We start from the raw sequence: 18,471 nt of genomic DNA, 5'->3' as shown, positions 1-18,471 counted from the left end.
AAACCACAAGCCGACCTCTCTAAAAGCCAACAACCATTCCATGCCGTGTCCCCTGCCCCCACGTTTCTTGCTGCAGCATTCAGAGAAACTGGGGAAAAAGGTCGTGCTGCTCGCCAAGAACGAGACACAATTCGCTCGGGGGGGCAGCAAGCTCGCGCGGTTTTGCCCCTTTAATTCCCGCAAGATTGAGTTCTCGGGTCGAGGTGTAGGCGATTTATGCGCGACCTTTAACTTTATTAACCGACGTATTTCATTCCCGACGCGCTACTCGGAAATCTAGGCTGCCGCTGCCTCGACACGTCGCCATTTCCAAACGGGTAATCTGTCTCCAATAAAATGTCCCCTCTCCGTCCAACCGGCGTTTTGTCCCGCGAGGATTATTAACGAAGATCCGACCGGTATCCCCCACTTCTCGATTATCGTCCCTTCGTTACTCTGCAACAAAATCGTCCTCGCGGGGGAGACAAGCGTTCCTGGCCCATTTACCAGCCCCTGGTTACCGACGAGCAAGCAATTAGAGCGTACCAGTAATCGGAGAATGAAAGCTCGATGGTAATAGCCCCGGGGAAAGAAAAGTCGAGGCACCTTGAGAAATCGGAGGCATTTAAAGGCTTCGCGATACTCTGTTTATGATGAAGCAGGGGACCGAGCGGCAGTTGCGGTCATTAATGGCCCGACGAACGACGAATAAAGTAGAGGAAGTGTATGAATCGAGAGCGCAGCTGTGGGAAGGATTTTTAAATGTCTTTCGTTGCTTTCTAGTGGTAGAAAATTTGAAGTAGAAAGTAAGGCAGGCTATCGACCTAAGAAAGTTTATTTTCCTTCGAGGTTGCAGACACCAAGTGTTGTAGACTACTGATCTGTTTTCTTAAGGGGTTATGCCTAGTCAGCTTTTGAATAGGAACGCGATTTTCAAGAATTTTTTGTGGAATATCTAGTGTATATTTTATTACTACTATTCGCTTATTTTGGAAGTACATATATGCAGCAAGTCTCAGTAATTTTGTTATAGGAAAAAATTAAAAAATGAACGAATAACACAGCCATTCTCGCGAAAGCTGTGTTGATATCGGTGAGCAAGATATTTCGGAAAACACTGTATCGATTGGCCTAAACTTTGACAGACTTCATTTATATACCAAAGCCTAGCAGATGAACGGAGGATTTTTTATTTTAACAAAAACTGTATTTTTAATTAACGAAAAACGAACAATTCGGACATCGGAAAAGCGTGGTTTTGCGTCAAACGGCCGCCAGTTTATCAAAAACCAACTTTTTGAAAAAAACCTTTGTTCGTCTACGGAATTCAACCATATATTAACAGAAAGTTTTTGAATTTTTAATTTTAGCTTCCGCGAGAATGGCTGTTATTCGTTAATTTCTTAATGTTTTTCTACAACAAAATTACTGAGAGTTGCTACATATATGTACTTTTAAAATAAGCGAATAGTTGTAAAAAAATATACAGTAGAGAATCCACAAAAAATTCCCGAAAATCGCGTTCTTTTTCGAAAGCTGACTGGGCATAACCCCTTAAGCATGAATTTACGGAGATCCAAAATAACAATTATTTAAAAAAAAAATGGAACACTGTCATTAAGTAAAATTTGATTTTTATTTAAATGGAAGCCAGTTATCACTAAATCCCTAAGAAATTTCTCAATAAATGACACGATTAAAAATTTGCTTAGCTACCAGTAATCATTATCAATGACGGAAATTTAATTTTGTTTACCAACACAAACGGCCGGAATTTTTAAAAAAATTAAATTAAATTAAATTTACTTCCCGTCTACTTAAATTAAATTTCCGTCATCGATAATGGTTGTTCGTAACCAAAATAAAATTCAAAACAATTTTAATCTTTACATATACCTACTGGTTATTTGTAACCAAAGTGATTTAATTAAAGAAATTAACTCTTATACCATAACTTTGAAAATTTGTATAAATTCGTATAACAGTTGTGATATCTGTGAATTTATAATATTTTGTAGTGATAGCCTTTGGCCAGTGTAGCAGGCCCTCGGCAGCAAGGTTTTCGTTACATTTTTCACTGCATTCATTTTCACATGTCGAACGCACTTCTCACTGTTGAATTTGCGGTTCATCAAAGTGGACGTTTACTCACCTCTCTGTCTGTCGTACGCATTTATGCACTCGCTGGTCATGAACTGGCTGATCAGGGCAGTCTTTCCAACGCCTCTTGCACCCAACATTGCGACCGTGTACGAGGCAACTTCTTTCGCCGGTGGAGGATTCTTCTCCTCGGTTTCCGAATCGGCAGGTGCCAAGGAGTTCGACCTTGATCTTCTTCTTCTGAACGAGTCGCCTCTATTGATGATACCTGTAACAGAACAGCAAAGCCTTTGAAATTTAGAAATTAATAAGCTTGATTAATATTTACCCACTTATCTGCAACGAAAAGTTGCACGAATCGCGCTGGGCACTAACTGTGGCAAAACAAAATAACCTTAAACATTATATTACATTTCGAAAATGGCTTATTTTTTATAGTTTCCACCAAAGGGTTTATTCCCAAACGTTATTCTTAAATAACTATTAAAACTAAATAAAATTTAAAACATTGCCGCTACCAGATATGGAAGAATAAAATGTACGTGTACCACTAGAAAAGAGATTTTTTAAAAATAAACTTAGGTACTTATATACCACAGCTTTTTGCGGTTATTGAATTTTTTTTCTGCGTGGAAATGTGTCCCACTGAAAAATCACTCCTCACTTGTACATACATCTTTTTAATGAAATCCAAACATTTTCTACCCAGAAAAATGAAAAGATAGTCGACCATTCAAAGACTGAAAAGGTTCCTACGAGCAGAGATTCTCTAGAATTCGAGGAGAGGATTCTCTCTGCGAAGCGAAAATTAGATTCCACAAAATAGATAAAAATGTAAAATGAATTAACGAGGACTGCCGTGAATCGGGAAAGTGCGAACAGCCTTGGAGTACTACTCCATCCCTCTCCTCACATTTCGAGGGAGGGGGGCGTATAAAACAGGGTAGGTTCGGCTAACGGGTTCTTCATTGTCCAAGCAGCGCGTTTCCTAACGACAAGGGGGAGAGAAATTGCCTGGAATGAAAAGTAACACAGAATTTTTTAGCGCATTCGCAAATTAAAATTGTCCGAACAGCTAACAAGGGGAAGACACCATGTGGTAGACACCGATTTTTATGACCCTTGGCACGATGGATGTATGTTGAAAATAAGTAAATAGGTGTCCGAGCGATTCTGCCAATGAACCTTAATAATAGAGAAATTTATATGGAAATTATTAAAAATTTCATAGTGGCCGTGGGGTTTTAGTGGGTAGAAATCCCACACTACCCTGGCGCCCGCGGGAGATTCCCTTCTGGAGGCGTCGGGGTGCCTTTTGAAGATGTAACCACGTTAAAAAAAATTTTAAAAATTTATAAATTTTTTTTATACCTCATTTTTTTATAAATTTTTTTTCAACTTGGGGAAATCTACAAAAGGCACCCCGACTCCTTCAGAGGGGAATCCCCCGGTGGCGCCAGGATAGTGTGGTATTTTTACCCATTAAAACCCCACGGCCACTATGAAATTTTAAATAATTTCCATGTAAATATCTCTATTATTAAGGCCTATTGGCAGAAACGCTCGGACACCTATTTTCTTATTTCCGACACGGATCCATCCTGCCAAGGCTTCATCAAAATCGGTGTCTACCACATGGTGTCCTTCTCTTGTGAGCATGATTCGTTCCCTTGCTTTCGTTGATGAAACGCTAAATATGCATCGGCATTCCTTATGAACACAAGAAAGGATGTATTATTCATTGAGTGGCGTCTTCGGTTCGCCCAAATATTGTTTGCATTTCAAATCGAAGGTGTACCAGCTTGTGGAATCCCTGCGCGCTTTTACGCAAATAAGAAATTCAGTGTCGCGCGGAGCAAATATAAATATCGCTCGCTTCTGTATTCCGGCTTTCTGTGTGTAATCTTTGAATAGGGAGTGACGCTCGACAGTTTCGCGAACGCGATGGAACACTCCACGTTCGAGTTTTTTATCCACCAACAGTAAAGCGAAAGCGAACAGGTGGTGGTGAACGAGAATTATTAATAATATTATCCATTGCGACTGCGCTATCGAAGGTGGAGCGCGAGTGGTTTCATAGCTGTGCAATGGAGAAAGAAAATGGTACGCATAGGTATGTGTATACATGTCCGGGCGAAATAAATGGTAAGCTTCTCGTTTACATTTAGAATGGGAAATGCCATTAATTATATATGGAGTTGCTGGTTCGCGGAGCAAAAGGGAGTTCGGTCTTCCGTTTAATCGTAAATAAATAAAATGATAAAAATACATAGCTTCAGGCGCAGAATTTTGGGTCACGGACGCTCGAACTGCACGATGCTGCGAACCCAGTTCCAACAAATCTGCGGACAGCTTTTAGCGAGGAGAAAGAAGTACCCGTCGCAAGTCTCGAGATATCGGATCTCTTGATTATTCAACGAAATACATGTCATATTGGAGCCTAATAGGGTGTAATAAAGTAGATTTAATTCGTCGAAAACGCTTCAACTTTAAACGACACAAACGTTATTAAGGGGCAACATACACCTATGTACTTAGGAGGCGAAAAGGTAGGATGGATTTAAAGATTTTTTTTCGAAGGAGAAATGCTTTTACCAAAGAAACATTATATACATTAGAAAGGTCATACTTTTGTCTATAAAATGTGAATTTTTTATGCTGCGTGGTAGCTGTTCCCGCTTAACAGTTTTTTTTTTTAGAAAAGGCGCTTGCGGTAACCATCAGATAATACTCGCTACTTTTCATCCGAAGCAAAAAAGGAAAAATTATTCTTAAAGTAAACAAAAAAGCTAGTGCTTGTCGTAGCCGATTTTGTTTTTTTTATTTTTCGCAAAAGGCCGGGCATTTGAACATAGAACTCGATTTTATAATTTTTCCCATTTTCAGTCATAAAGTCGACTTCTATGTTTAAATGCCCATCCTTTAGAGAAAAATCGAGATAAACAAAATTGGCTGCAGCAAGTATTAGCTTTTTTGTTTACTTCAAGAATAATTCTTCTTTTTTTTTGTTTCAGATGAAAAGCAACGAGGTTATCACAGGCGCCTTTTCTGAAAAAAAACATTGTACGGAAACAGCACGCAACTTCTGCTCCGTTTTTTTTTAAATTTCACATTTTAAGATAAAAGTATAACCTTTCTAATCTATATAATGTTTTATTGATAAAAACATTTCTCCATTGAAAAAAAAATTCTTCAAACCCATTCTACTTTTTCGCCACCTAGTGTTTATTGTATGTTGCTCCTTAACAATATTTTAAATACGTATGGAGAGATTGCAGAAGAATGCGACGAATGTGACAGCGGAAGGTATACTTTCTCACTCCATAGTACACATGACACTAGGAAAGAGAGAACAGAATAAAATTCAACACAGCTCAGCCTGTTCAAAGATTTGAATGATTTAGTATCCTTTCTCAACCATAGAATAATCGCCATTATGAAAGCGAGCGTTCCATTATTCATGAATTCCCTTAGGTCTGAACCGAGCGGTTATATCTTATATCTCCCCTCTAACACAGACACTGGAGTATACTCTACTTAATTATTTATCAGTTCCCATCACATATTTCCCAGTTCCCCATTTCAATGGAAAAAGTGTTTAAAACGAAATCACCGGATCGTAACGTTATTAGTAGTCTCAGCCAAGCGAAAAATTGCACGTCAATCACGCCGTGAAGCGCGAAAGCTCGACGTTCGACAGACTTGAACGAAGCCCAAGAAACGCCGCAGTCACGAATCCCATTTACCAAATTGCTCGAGGATTACGAGTGGTACCTGTTGAAAGCAGAGACTGACAGCCGAACGACAAAGGGAATGACTTCCTAGTAATTCAATGAAGGCTCTCGTCGCGAAAGAGGATCCCTGGTAAAAGTCGATAGTTATTTCCCTGTCGAGTGTTAAAGGGGGTCATTCACCCACCTAGATATGCCGAAACGATCGATTCTTCTTACATATTTTCAGTGTTTGACATGTCAAGAATGTTTTCCCCAAATTTGGGACCGAAATTCGCAGACATATCGAAGATATAGAAGTGAAGTACTTACGTTGGCGTGTTGCCATACGATGATAAGAACTTCAAATGCATTTTTCTCGAAACCAGCTTTTCAAACACTGCACCTACCCACGATTACTCAATAACTATTCAACCGATTGACTTCCAATTTTTCGTGGCTCTGCGATATACTATTAGGGTAAACCAACCAGTAATTGACCGCATACCAGTGAATGACCATTAGAAAAGAAATGTCAATTATAAATTTAAACATTATTATATGTTTATAAATGGAGCGCAGTTGCACTTTTAATATCCTATATTTTTAGTTACGCGTTTTAAGCAAACATTAATAAGTACAATTCTTATTAAAAGTATCCGTTCATTTACTGGGCTTCTACACGTCTTGCATTTTATAATTGCTTTTTTTTAAATTACGATAAGAATAGGCAATTATTTTTATAGAAATTTCAAGAAAAATAAATTTAAATGCAATTTCAACAGTTGTTTTGTTGTTATACATAAATATATTCAAGTATTAATCTCAAAGGGTCCATAGATTCAACAATTCGGTCATTCACTGGTTGGATTACCCTACGCAGTTTTTGACGAGCGGATTTTGTATTTGTTTCACAGTGTATTCTCTATTGTTAGTGCATAAAAAGGCAAGATTTCATGTTCAAAAATTGAACGTTTCATTCAATATGCTGGCATTTCTTTAAAAATTAGCTTTTATTAAATCTGCCACGTCAGGAACAGCATTTGTTAATATATTTTAAGAAACTAATTTGCTTTTTGCTTTCCTGTAAAACCTATTTAATTAGAAGTGGGTACCGCAAACCACTGCAGCGAATGACACATTTGGAACTAGCCCCCATAACTGTATTATACGACTAATATTTTTCGATATAAAAATTAAATAGTATAGCCAAGTATGTAACATAAATATTAAAAAAAATACGGATGCGTTGATGTTAATACTTTCTTAAAAAAAAAATTCTAAAAGAACGTCAGTTTCTAGGTCTCTCTAAATGTATACCCCCCCTTGAGGTACAGTCAACGATCGTTGGATCGGTGACACCCCCGGGGAACCCACAAGCAAACGTCCGTTTTGCCGCGGACTCGCGCCTTGCACCAAAGGATCTTTTACAAATCGTTTTTCAGCGACTCATTCCCATCCGAAACGGGAAACAAGCCACATCCTTTCATGTCACGCCGCCAGGCCCTGCGGCGATGCTGCCCTGTCACCGCACACTGTTCATCGGGTACAAGTGGCCAACAGTGTTAAACTACGTCGACATCTTGTGTTCGAGGAAACGATCGATCGACACGCCAGGAATTCGCGTGCTCGCCTAGTAATATTGCAATCCCATTGAATAGTTCGCGCGGCGTTAGCACGCGTCTGAGATTGCCGAGGAAATTGACCAGGCGAATAGAGCCAGGGGAATTACTTCTGTTGATAATTGAATTAGGGACGAAATGGTCACGTGGCGAACAGGAGCAGTGTTATTTGTATAACTAACAGTCGTATAATATTGGCTAACGAGGTAAGACTTGCTCGTCCTCGTAATTCTGTCAGTAGCTGCGACGGGGTGAGTAAATGGGGAGAAAAAGGATTCCTCTTCTTTTAGTTTATTTTTCAAGCTACATCAACCCATTTGAGTCATTAGCAACCACGTTAATTTACATACAAATGAAAATAGATATAGATATTAAATTTAAATTAAATTAATTTTTTTACATGCTTCAAGAATATCAGCACACTTCAGCATGAATTTGCAGTTCGAGTCGCGTCTGTAGGATTTACGTTGAGTAGGTATAACCTTCTTTCACGTTGATGTTTCGGGCAAGATCAGATAGTGTCTTCAATTGAATTAATTGCGTTGCATCTGTTACACATTGGCTGAACTTCTTTTTTCAGCAGGTAGGCATGTGTGAGCTATGTATGGCTAAAAAAGGATTCCTTCTATGATGCACAGAGCATAGAAACAATAATTCTGATGATCTATATGTGCGCAGAGGTATACTTTGAATTCCCCTATATTGGGGATATTTTATTTTAGACGTTTAGTGGTTCCTTTTGAAGCTTACAGAAGGTTTATGGAGAGTCTAATAATACAGTGATGTTATTGTGGACGTAGAGGACCAGCTATTATTTCTGAAGAAGAAAACATTTGATAGAATTGCGAGTTTGGTGGATCCTCTTGAAGGTTTAATTATTGTACTGCTGTTGCTGATATGTTGAGAATTATTTCTAAATATTTTGCCACACACCTAAATACATATGATTCGAATCTTCATTGCTAATGTTACTTGGGATTATTTCTTAATATCCTTTCGAAGTTGACTTAAGTGGGCTAAGTTTTCAAGGACGATACTGTTTGGAACAAGTTTCTGACGTATGTGCACATATGGATGGTAAAATTGTAGTTGTTTGGCTGTGGTTTTGAAAAAGAGCTGCGGTTACAGTGGCTTGTTTCCAACGAAAATCTGAATATGAACAGCGAGCCAAAACGGGTGTACCAGTTTATATAACAGTGATTTGTTAGTGGTTGTTAGTGGTTGATGTCAATACTGCTCCACTGCTTTCTATTCATAATATTCGTCATGAATGCAAATATAATATTAGCAGAATATTAACTTAATGAATAATATATTATTAAATATTAAGTTATTATAATATTAACGTCTTTCGCAGGCTTCTTAAAAAACCTTTCAGAAAATCTCAATAAAAGCACGTTAGAAATATCGGTGTATCTTTAAATATTTATTAAATCTGCTCTATATTCAAATTTTGAAGGGTCATCAGAATTAGAATTTTGTATTAGTTTCTCAAAGTCCTCGAAACTAGGATTTATGGCAGTCATTAATCAAATACTTGCAAACAATCGCAAGCACAGAGTTTAGATCCACTTCATTCGATGAGGCTGATCCGTAATACCGTCCATAGTGGCCATAGTGCCCCCGTTTGCTTGTTAATGAGAAGCAGCTAGTAATTTTCGACATTCGGCGAACAATAACCGTACTCGTGAGCTTAAACAATACTGCTGGTTAATTTACAATCATCAAGGTAAAATTAATTTTAGTTATTGGAATGCAATATCCTCAGTGGACGTATTACCCTAATCGTAGCATATTGCTGATACGCGTTTGCTATAGTCCTTATTATTTTTGGATTTGAATTGGTTTTATAGTAGTATTATACAACTACTGCTTCAGCAGAAGTATTACAGTGACTCGCATTAATATTCAGACACTTTTTAAAATCGCATAACTTTTTTAGAATTGGTCCAAACGACTTGGGTTTTTTTTTAGAAGCTAGAAAGATTAGTTTGCTAAATGACGTATTTGGTCGTTTTGAAAAAAAAATGTATTTGGTCGGAATAGCGAAAAAAATAGTAAAGGTCGATTTTTAAACTTTTTTTTTGTGAGCTTGTAATGAAAATTAAAAAAGAACCGTTTGTAGAATGCAGTATGTTGTATCCGTGCCTAAAATTTCATCAAAATCGGTTAACGTTGCTCCGAGCTACAAACGTTTAAAGATCGCAGAATAAGGTCGAGAATCGCGAAAATTCCCGAAATCAGCGATTTTACTTACTGCAATCTACAAACTTTTTTTTTAATTTTCATTACAAGCTCACAAAAAAAATTTAAAAATCGACCTTTACTATTCTTTTCGCTATTCCAACCAAATACATTTTTTTCAATACCACGAAACGCGTCAATTAGCAAATTAATCCTTCTAGCTTCTCAGAAAAGCTCAAGTTGTTTGGACCAATTCTAAAAAAGTTATGCGATTTTAAAAAGTGTCCGAATAATTTTTTACACCGTGTTCAAAATATATTCCATTCTGTCGTGTACCTCGGCATAAAGTGTCAAAGTTCTAGTCTTCCAAAAGAAAAAACAGTCATCTGTGCACCCCGAAAATCGACATTTATCGAACAAATCGCTTTCTCCTAGTCGCTATTTTAATAATTTTGGTTAAATTCTTCTTTCAAAGCCCCCCCCCCCAAAAAAAATTACAAGTTCTAGGAGAAACATATTCTAAGGAAACCGTTGTATCTTTATTTTGAAGCTGAATATCGATGCAAAACCAAAGACTCCTTTTCTAAAACACTGTCTAATTAACCTCACGCGGCGCCATTCGTAAAATAGATATGTAGATAAGAAAAATATTTGTGTACTCTACGTGATAGTAATAAGAACTGTGTGAAAGGAAAAGTCCGTGCTTGCCTTCGTCTCCTTGTAATTAATTCCCCCAAAATACTTGATTTTCGAGCGATTTAACTGACTAGCCCCTAGCACCAAATTTCTACTTCTATCAAAATCCTACTCCCCTTCGCTGCAAGCCAGATTCAATCCCCAAAACTCCCGCACAGAAGCAGCTACGCCACGAACAACTTCAGCAGAGGCACGTTGCGTAATGTCATGCCAGATGAAGCGTTGGCCCGTCGCCTATTTAGACTTTTGATATCAATGCAGGATTAAATTTCGACTCGAAGCCAGCCGTGCTACCAGCTGATCCCCGACTAACGAGCTCGACTTGCGCTCCACTTAAACGCGGGCAACCTTAACGCAGCCTCTTCGCGTTTCCCGTGCACAAAGACACTGGACACTTCGAGGAATGTTTGCGAAGGAATCATCTTCTAAATGGCAGCCGGGCGAAGCGTTAATGGATTCTCGAAACCGATGCCGGCGGCATCGGTGTGCAATCCGCGTGGCGAATCCAAGGGGAGGGGCACGAAATCGACGGCGGAAATAACTGGGCCAGAAAAGCCAGGAAGTAAACGCGTCGATCGCTAGTTGACTCCCGCTAATGCGTTTACATTGCATTTGGAATTGCTGCGCTTTCCTACGAACTCGCTTGGAAGCGTGCGCGCGGAGAACTAAGGGGAACGGTCGTAACCTTCCTTTTAAACTCCGCGAGCTTCTTGAGACGAGGGAAATTCTGCTTGGAAATCTGAAGCGTCTGTGATCGAAACGTGACGAGAATCGAGTGTAATGGCTGCATTGGGTTGGTGCATATGATTTTAATTAATTACTGTTTGTAGTAATCTATTTATTATATACTTCTTTCAGTAATCCTTTGGTCGAATAATTTTCGGAGCGCAATTTGTAGGTGTAAGAATCTGTTCTTCTGATTTTTAATGCGAATCAGTGTTGAGAGTATTATTCGTGTCACTTCTTTTGGACCCCACGCCACGGAAACAGATTCGACGTGAAATGGAGCGGAATTTGAAGCAGAATCACTCTGCGCAGCAGAGAAATACATATTGCGGGAATTAGTATTTTAATTATACCAGGAAGCAGTGCGGACGAATTTTCATTGTCGGAGATGAATTCCAGATAAATTAATTGGGCCATTGCCTGGGGATGCTGGTCTGAAGGTCGCCGCGTATAGCACTGTACTCTCGTTTTACAATTTACATGGGACATGTAGAACGCCAATTAAAATGCTGATTCCAATTTATGAGGTACTCGAATTTTATCCAGCTGCTAATGGTTGATTGCATGCTATTTCAGATACAGCTTGCTGAAAGAATGCACGCGCAAAGTTATTCGTTCGGTGAATATCAAATGAGAAACACGACACGAGTCTCGTAAGATATCTATCGATAAACTAAATGAAACATCATACGTAATAAAGTTCTCCGCGTGGTCCTTTTTTTACTTCTGTTTAAGCTTAACATGGAAAGCAGGCTAACATACTTCCGTTGCAATCGCGACTTCCGATCGGAACGAATCTCACTTTGCCTTTGAAAATAACCATCCCCTGATGCAAGCAGTTGCAGGTAGACGGAAATAGTATTCCGATGCAAGTTTCATAAGTTAAAGGAACTTGCATTACCCTGTGCATGCTTCTGCGCGGTCGTGTTGAATTCTCTGTTAATTGCTTTTGAATCCAAGTGCCTGCCAAGAGTAAAAACCAATTATCGAAGCGAAGTAGTCGATGCTTGAAAATGCCATTTCAAATATCACTGTTCAGCGCGTGTTAAATTCATTTATTAAAATTTCCGTGTATTTCATAGTTGCCCTTGCAAATAACATCTACTGCTCGCGTAATGGCACCCTTCTGAAGTACCTGTCCTTCGCACTTGCGATGCCCCGCCCCACTTGGACGAAACATTCTTAACAAATCATATCCGACAACCCCGATCCTCCCGAAATCGGAAAGGTCTGCAAAATAATCAGTCGTCGGAGATCCATTTTCACACATTTCACAGTCGCTCGCACTTCAACGTACACTCAAGTGAGTTGCACTTTAAAGTTCGAGTAAACGAGACGTGCTTCGGCCATCCAGACAACCTCTGCGCGACTGGTCGCGCCTCTCACTTCCATAACGACTAGCAAAGCTTGCGTGTTAACGGAGTTGCGTACACTGTAATCAATAACGAAACTTTTGTGCAAGCCAGGAGCAAGTTCTTACTAGCGCCGGGTTTGTCTTGAGTCGCTCTTGAGGGTAACCACTTATAGGACGAGTTTGAAGGCGCGAGCGTGTTGTGCCTCGTTAATGCGAGAATGATGTGGTTGGTGTACATATTTAGCGTGGCACTGGCGGTATTGGTGTCCACGACACGGTTTCCGACAACGAGCCGTCTGTTTAACGGCTGAAAACACCGATATCCGTCCGTCTGTCCAGCTGCTCGTCGGCTTTGTCCTGCTGGCTCCGTTCGCGCAAAACTCAAGCGGACGTGCGCTACTTGCGCTAGTTGTCGGTCCAGCTGGATCGATCCCACGAAGACAACTCGGCAGAGCGTTGCTCGACTCCAGGACAATCTAGTTTCCGGCCTGGTCTTCGCCAGAGTCCGATGACAGGCGGCGATGATGCTGCATTGGTAGCGCCGGGTGGAAGAAACGCGACTGAGCGTTGTTATGAAAGTATCCAAGGGCTGGTCTAATTGTAAGTGTTTCAGCGACTGCACACTAAATGCAATTTTATTAACCCTTAACTGGTATCCTGGGGTCAGTCATGACCCCAAGCACGCAAGGTTCGCTGCAAAATATTTGGTTGTCTAAGTTTGTAAACTGAATTTCTAATTAATTTCATCATAATAGTTTAACTTTCTACGTATCTATTATTTTATACATTACCTACGAACAAAATAGGTATTCATAGAGGTTGATCTAATGTCGACTTTACAAATTTCTGTGTCCTTTTTTATTTGGGGTCTGCCACGACCCCAAGATAACAGTTACGTTTGAAAAAACAGTATACCAGTTAAGGGTTAAGTAAAATGGAACGGTTTTACAAGGGGACGGAGCTTTCGCGTGGGAAATGGATAGAATGGCTGGCATTAGATGCAGGAGACAGTTCTGTGATCTTTACGGCAAAATTCGATGTTTAGGTATTTTAAATAAAATATGGAGACGAGCTCAGTCATTAAAATATTCAACTTTTGGTATCGATGACTGTCCTCCATCTTTTGGGCGGCTGGCGGATTCCAATGCGGTAGAAGCTTGGTGACTCTGAACCGATGAAATCATCGATATATTTTTCGGATATCGTTGATTGTGTTGGAGCGTATCGGGGAGATAATGTTGTAATGAGTTAAACAAGTGGTAATCACTTGAAGGTAAGGCTGGTGGGTATGCCGTGTGCCGCAGAATTTCCCAGCCCAAGCTGACGATTACTTCTTTCGTCGCTTGAGCGACATGACTTCGCGGCTTCCCTGATCAGTAAATGGTTTCTTTTTCTCATATTCGTCACTTGAATTGATCATCTGGTGTTGATATTCCTCCGCAATCACAAGTGAATGTCAACGCTTTAAGGGGAGGTTCCGGTCTAAAAATCGATTTATTTTATTTCATTTTTCGAATGTTCAACCTTTTAGGAATATATGTTTAAATGGATATTTTGAAATTCGTAAAATTTCCAAAGTTATAGGAATTTAAGTAGCGGCAAATGCATGGGTAACAACCGGCCACTTGGCGCTGACGTAAAACTTTAAACGCGTTTTTCTCGAAACAGTGTTCTCAAAATCGGTGGGAACTGTATCTCCAAAAGTTATTATCCGATTCAACTGAAACCTTTTTTATTTTGAAGAATATACTTCTGGCTAGGGGAGAAACCAGCAAAAATTACAAAACTTGAAAGTTTATAATTTTTAAAGGCGTTGAAAGGACGAAAAATATAGGGAAAAAGTGATTTCAAACTTCAAGTGTCGTTATTTTCTAAGAAATGTAATTTTGTATTTTTTTCTGCCCCCCCCCTTAGCCAGAAGTAGATTCTTCAAAATAAAAAAAGTTTCAGTCGAATCGGATAATAACTTTCGAAGATACAGGTCCCACCGATTTGGATGAATTTTTTGACGCCTCGACTTTAATGACTCCCCAGTGCGGTCTGCAATAATTAATGATAAAACAAAAAATATATTTCTATAATCTAAAATATCCTTAATAGAATGCAAAAAGTTCCATTAAATTATATACAGTAGTTTCCCTGTAATTAATTCCTAAAGATCACCTATTTTGATGGGCTCTAGACCGGAATAACTACTACTTAGTGTTCTCTTTTTAACATTAAGTCAAAGCAATAATTTTCTAAACTGTTTATCCTAAATTACTCGAAGTTGATAAAGATGAAGTTGTACCCTTCTTGCTGCAAGGTCCTCAATTCTGGTTGCGCTTGCGGTCGCACAGAAATGAACTGCTCCATTGACTAAAGAAGGGGTAAAATTAGGTTTCCCTAATTTATAGAAAATCTGAGGGATCGAAGAAAATAGCTACTTCAAAACGCGTGAAAGAAGCACGAATAATCTAAGCACCAATTTCCTTATTTATAGCCGCAATTAATTTCCCCTCCCCTAGTCTCCGATCTACTCTGAAATAAGACCGCTAAAGGGAGCACACTTTTTACAACCCCAGCGCTGCCGGGGAACTTTTAATTGAGAACAAGAAAAAAAGTGTAAAACAAAAGGGACCGTCATTTCCACGGGGTTCCGTTTTCCCGTTCGACGATCGTCGCTCCAACGTCCCTCGATCCCCCGACGCGGGAAAAACAAAAACAAAAGTCCTTTACGCGGCTAAAACGCGGACAAATATCGCCCGGGTCTCTCGCTACGTTAAACTGAAGTTTCCATGTCGCAAATTTCCACCGACAACCAACTGCCACTAATTGGTCCACTTTAATTGCGAAAATTCACAGACTCCAGCCGAACAGCTAGTGGCCAGCGCTTGATTGATGTTCGAGGTAAATAACGTGCACGGCATCAAAAAGTTTCGCCCGCGGTGTTAGAAACCGATAACGCTGCTATACGCTTCGCAACTTTATTTAAACAAACGGGGGGAAAAGACCGGTAGGGGAAAGAAAATACTTTTTCGATGAATTGCCGGGAACCAGGTCACGCTAGATTGGTTTTCATCAGGAAACGAGTTTCCCTGGGAATCTAATCGAGCCACGCGATCGAATTCGCACGTGGAAAAGGCCGGCTCCATAAACACTGTACAGGTGCACGGATTTGGCCATCGAATAGTCGAGGCGGCGTCTATTAATAAAAGTGTGCGACGCCTGCCAAATTGCTGTAATGCTCTAAGCGCTCTCACGCGGCACAACGCGTACCGCAAAGCGGCTTCTTCGCGCTCGAGGTCCGTCGCGAGAACGACACCCCGGTCCTTTTCGCGAGGATTTACTTTTCACAAGGGCACACGTTCACGGATATTTGAGTATCTTTTTTTTTTATCTCTGAAGCAGACCTTTTTTATGTTGTCTTTTTTTTTCAGTTTTGCAACCTGAACGCCGGTCAAAGCACGCTCGTTGCACCGGATTTTTCAACCGAGAAATGATCGATGAGCGACTGAAATATGACGGCAGTTTCATCCTTTGATGCGTGGCGAGCTTGTTAGGTATTAGGTATACGCGCTTTATTTATATTAGCAGGAATGGTAACTAAATTATATGCGGACAAGGCAGCCTTTTTAACGTAATTAAACTCGCTTTTGGTAGCGTTCGGTGAAAAGGATCACAGGCTCTGATGGAGCGTGTCTCTTGTAATTGGAGCTTGTGAAATTAGTTTTGCTAAAAGTGTCGCTGTTTCTGATGCCGAACGTGATAACCTCCATTTACGAACTATTACGCTTTGAAGCATCGTGAAGAATTGAATATCATTCCACGTGCATCGATTTCGTCAAGCCTTCAAGTTACTCTCTTACAGTTTAATTAATTTCGATTCGTCTCCAGTTAGACCCTAAACATCCTGGAGATCGTTGCAGTATCGGCGAAACTACAATTAAACCTGATTGTACGACACATAAGAAATGCCAAAAAATTATAATTGATAACCTTGCAGCAAGAGGGGTGGGTGCAACTCCATCTTTACCAACTTCGAGTAAGTTAGGAAAGACTGTTTATAAAATTATTGCTTCGACTTAACATTAAAAGGGGAACACTAATTGAGAAATATCTATTTTCACAGACTAAGTAGTAGTTATTGAATTAATAAGTCGTGTTTCCACTTTTGCCAGATTTATCAAATCTGGAACTGCCCCTGACTCGCACCAAAGTGCTCTTACAAAAAACTGTTGCTTTTTGTTAAATGTGCACAATAAAGAACACAAGTTATTGATTTATGGTGGCCTTATTAATAAAATATGCAACAAAATATGTTAACATTTTTTGTAGACATAAAAAAATGGTATTATTCTTGAGCCTGCTCATCATTGTCCGTGGAAATATCCTGATCCCCAACACACATTTGAGAGCCTAATAAAAATGCTATTTATAAAGCGGGACGTAGCTGTGCATTCGTGTTCGGTCGTGTTAATCCGAAAGGACGTAGCTGCAACTTTCGCTTAAATTGAGTGATTGCTGTTAGGTAGCACAAATATCTTATATATCTATCTAATATCATATCTATATAAATCTATATAAATATCTATATAAATATCATTTATATCTACATAAATATCATTCACATAAATCGACACCTGATTTTGGATGTATCTACCAAAATTTCCTTTGGAGTTTATGAAATATTTTACGGTTTGTCACAAATATTTATATACCTTTTTATGCAGATTTAATATTCAACCTAATCCAATTTATTTAAAATACCGATGGCGTAACACAAAATACTAAAAGATGTTTATCTCAGAACCACCTTTTGACCAGATACGCCCTTTCAAATTAAAGCGGCAGTATTGCACAAAGCAGTGATGGGCGCAGCTTCACATTTTGCTACAAATCGCTCATTTATTTAGTTTCTCTGCTGATTTTGTAAATGTAAGTACTTTAAAGTTATTGTACACAGGCCTCATTTCGAGTATGCATCCATTAAATGGTCTCCAAATACAATTAAATACAATACTCAACTGGAAAGGGTGCAACATAGGTTTCTGCGGTTTGCAGAATATAAATTACACATTCACAGGCCTGTCTGGGATCATGATTTTGCATCGATACTTGTTAAGCTTAATATGACAACGCTTTCTGCGCGCAGAACTGTAACGGACATGATCTTTCTTTTTAAGATCATAAAGAGTGAAGTTAATTGGTCTGCACTACTGAAACTCGTTGATCTATATGCTCCTACCAGATGTGTCAGAAAAAGGCCAGCTTTCGTATACCGCAAATTCATATGTAAATATGGGTCACTTGATCCAAAGAATCGCTTAATGTTCAGTGCTAGCTCCTATGTAGACTATGTCGACTTCTTTTCCGGTAGTAGTTCCTCTTTCAGTTGGAAGCTCTTCAGACAATTGTGTCAGGAAAATCCTATCACGTCGTTGTAACTGTGCTTTGTATTGGGCAATGCCCGTTTAATTTTCAATAATAATAATAATAATAATAATAATAATAATAATAATAATAATAATAATTTATTATCGCATTTACCCCAAACGTGCACCGACGATGTAGAATTTTTTTTTTTACATATATTACACGCCATAACTGTCAAAAGTGGAGTTGCACCCCTCTTGCTGCAAGATCCCCAATTAAACCTGATTGTACAACATAATATAAGAAATACCCAACAATCATAATAATTATAATTATTGAAACAGCATTACTTGCAATTACTTTTACAGAAAGTACCTATAAAACAATCCTTCAATCGCAATACACCTGCAGAATATAGTTGCCCTGTCCAGCACCCTCGCCATTCCTCCAACAGTAATCACTGTAATCAGCTTTCCTATAAATCTCGAACACCCCATTCCCCAGCCAACGAGAGAAAGATCCCCGTTATTTACCCAATCCTGGTACAGTATCGATTTCATTACGGTGTTTCCTACACATCGCTCGTCCACGTGGGCAACACCATCCTCGACTATCCTAGCCACCCTCTACCGGTACTCGTGGACTGCTTAATTGCATCTTGTTTTTCAAGTGCGCCCCTTTTGTACAGGCGAAGGTTCCGCGCGCTCGACTTGCTGCAAAACAGTGCGCCGTCTTCCCCGTGCCG

The 18,471-nt window shown here is 39.4% G+C and overlaps 1 protein-coding gene across 5 annotated transcripts in view; it reads right to left on the bottom strand.

Annotated features, from left to right (window-relative positions):
* The window catches only part of Rgk3 (Rad, Gem/Kir family member 3), a 93,272-nt gene that overhangs the window by 32,602 nt on the left and 42,199 nt on the right, over positions 1-18,471 (bottom strand). For all 5 annotated transcript variants that reach the window (XM_076810320.1, XM_076810337.1, XM_076810310.1 and 2 more), the window contains exon 4: positions 2,132-2,347. In XM_076810320.1, the coding sequence (XP_076666435.1) occupies positions 2,132-2,347 (216 nt within the window). The remainder of the gene's footprint in view (positions 1-2,131; positions 2,348-18,471) is intronic.

The sequence above is a fragment of the Andrena cerasifolii genome, chromosome 1, assembly GCF_050908995.1.
Source record: "Andrena cerasifolii isolate SP2316 chromosome 1, iyAndCera1_principal, whole genome shotgun sequence".
NCBI classification, from domain to species: Eukaryota; Metazoa; Arthropoda; class Insecta; order Hymenoptera; family Andrenidae; genus Andrena; species Andrena cerasifolii.
The sequence above is the reverse complement of the archived record's forward strand: the minus strand, read 5'-3'. Positions and strand labels throughout refer to the sequence as shown.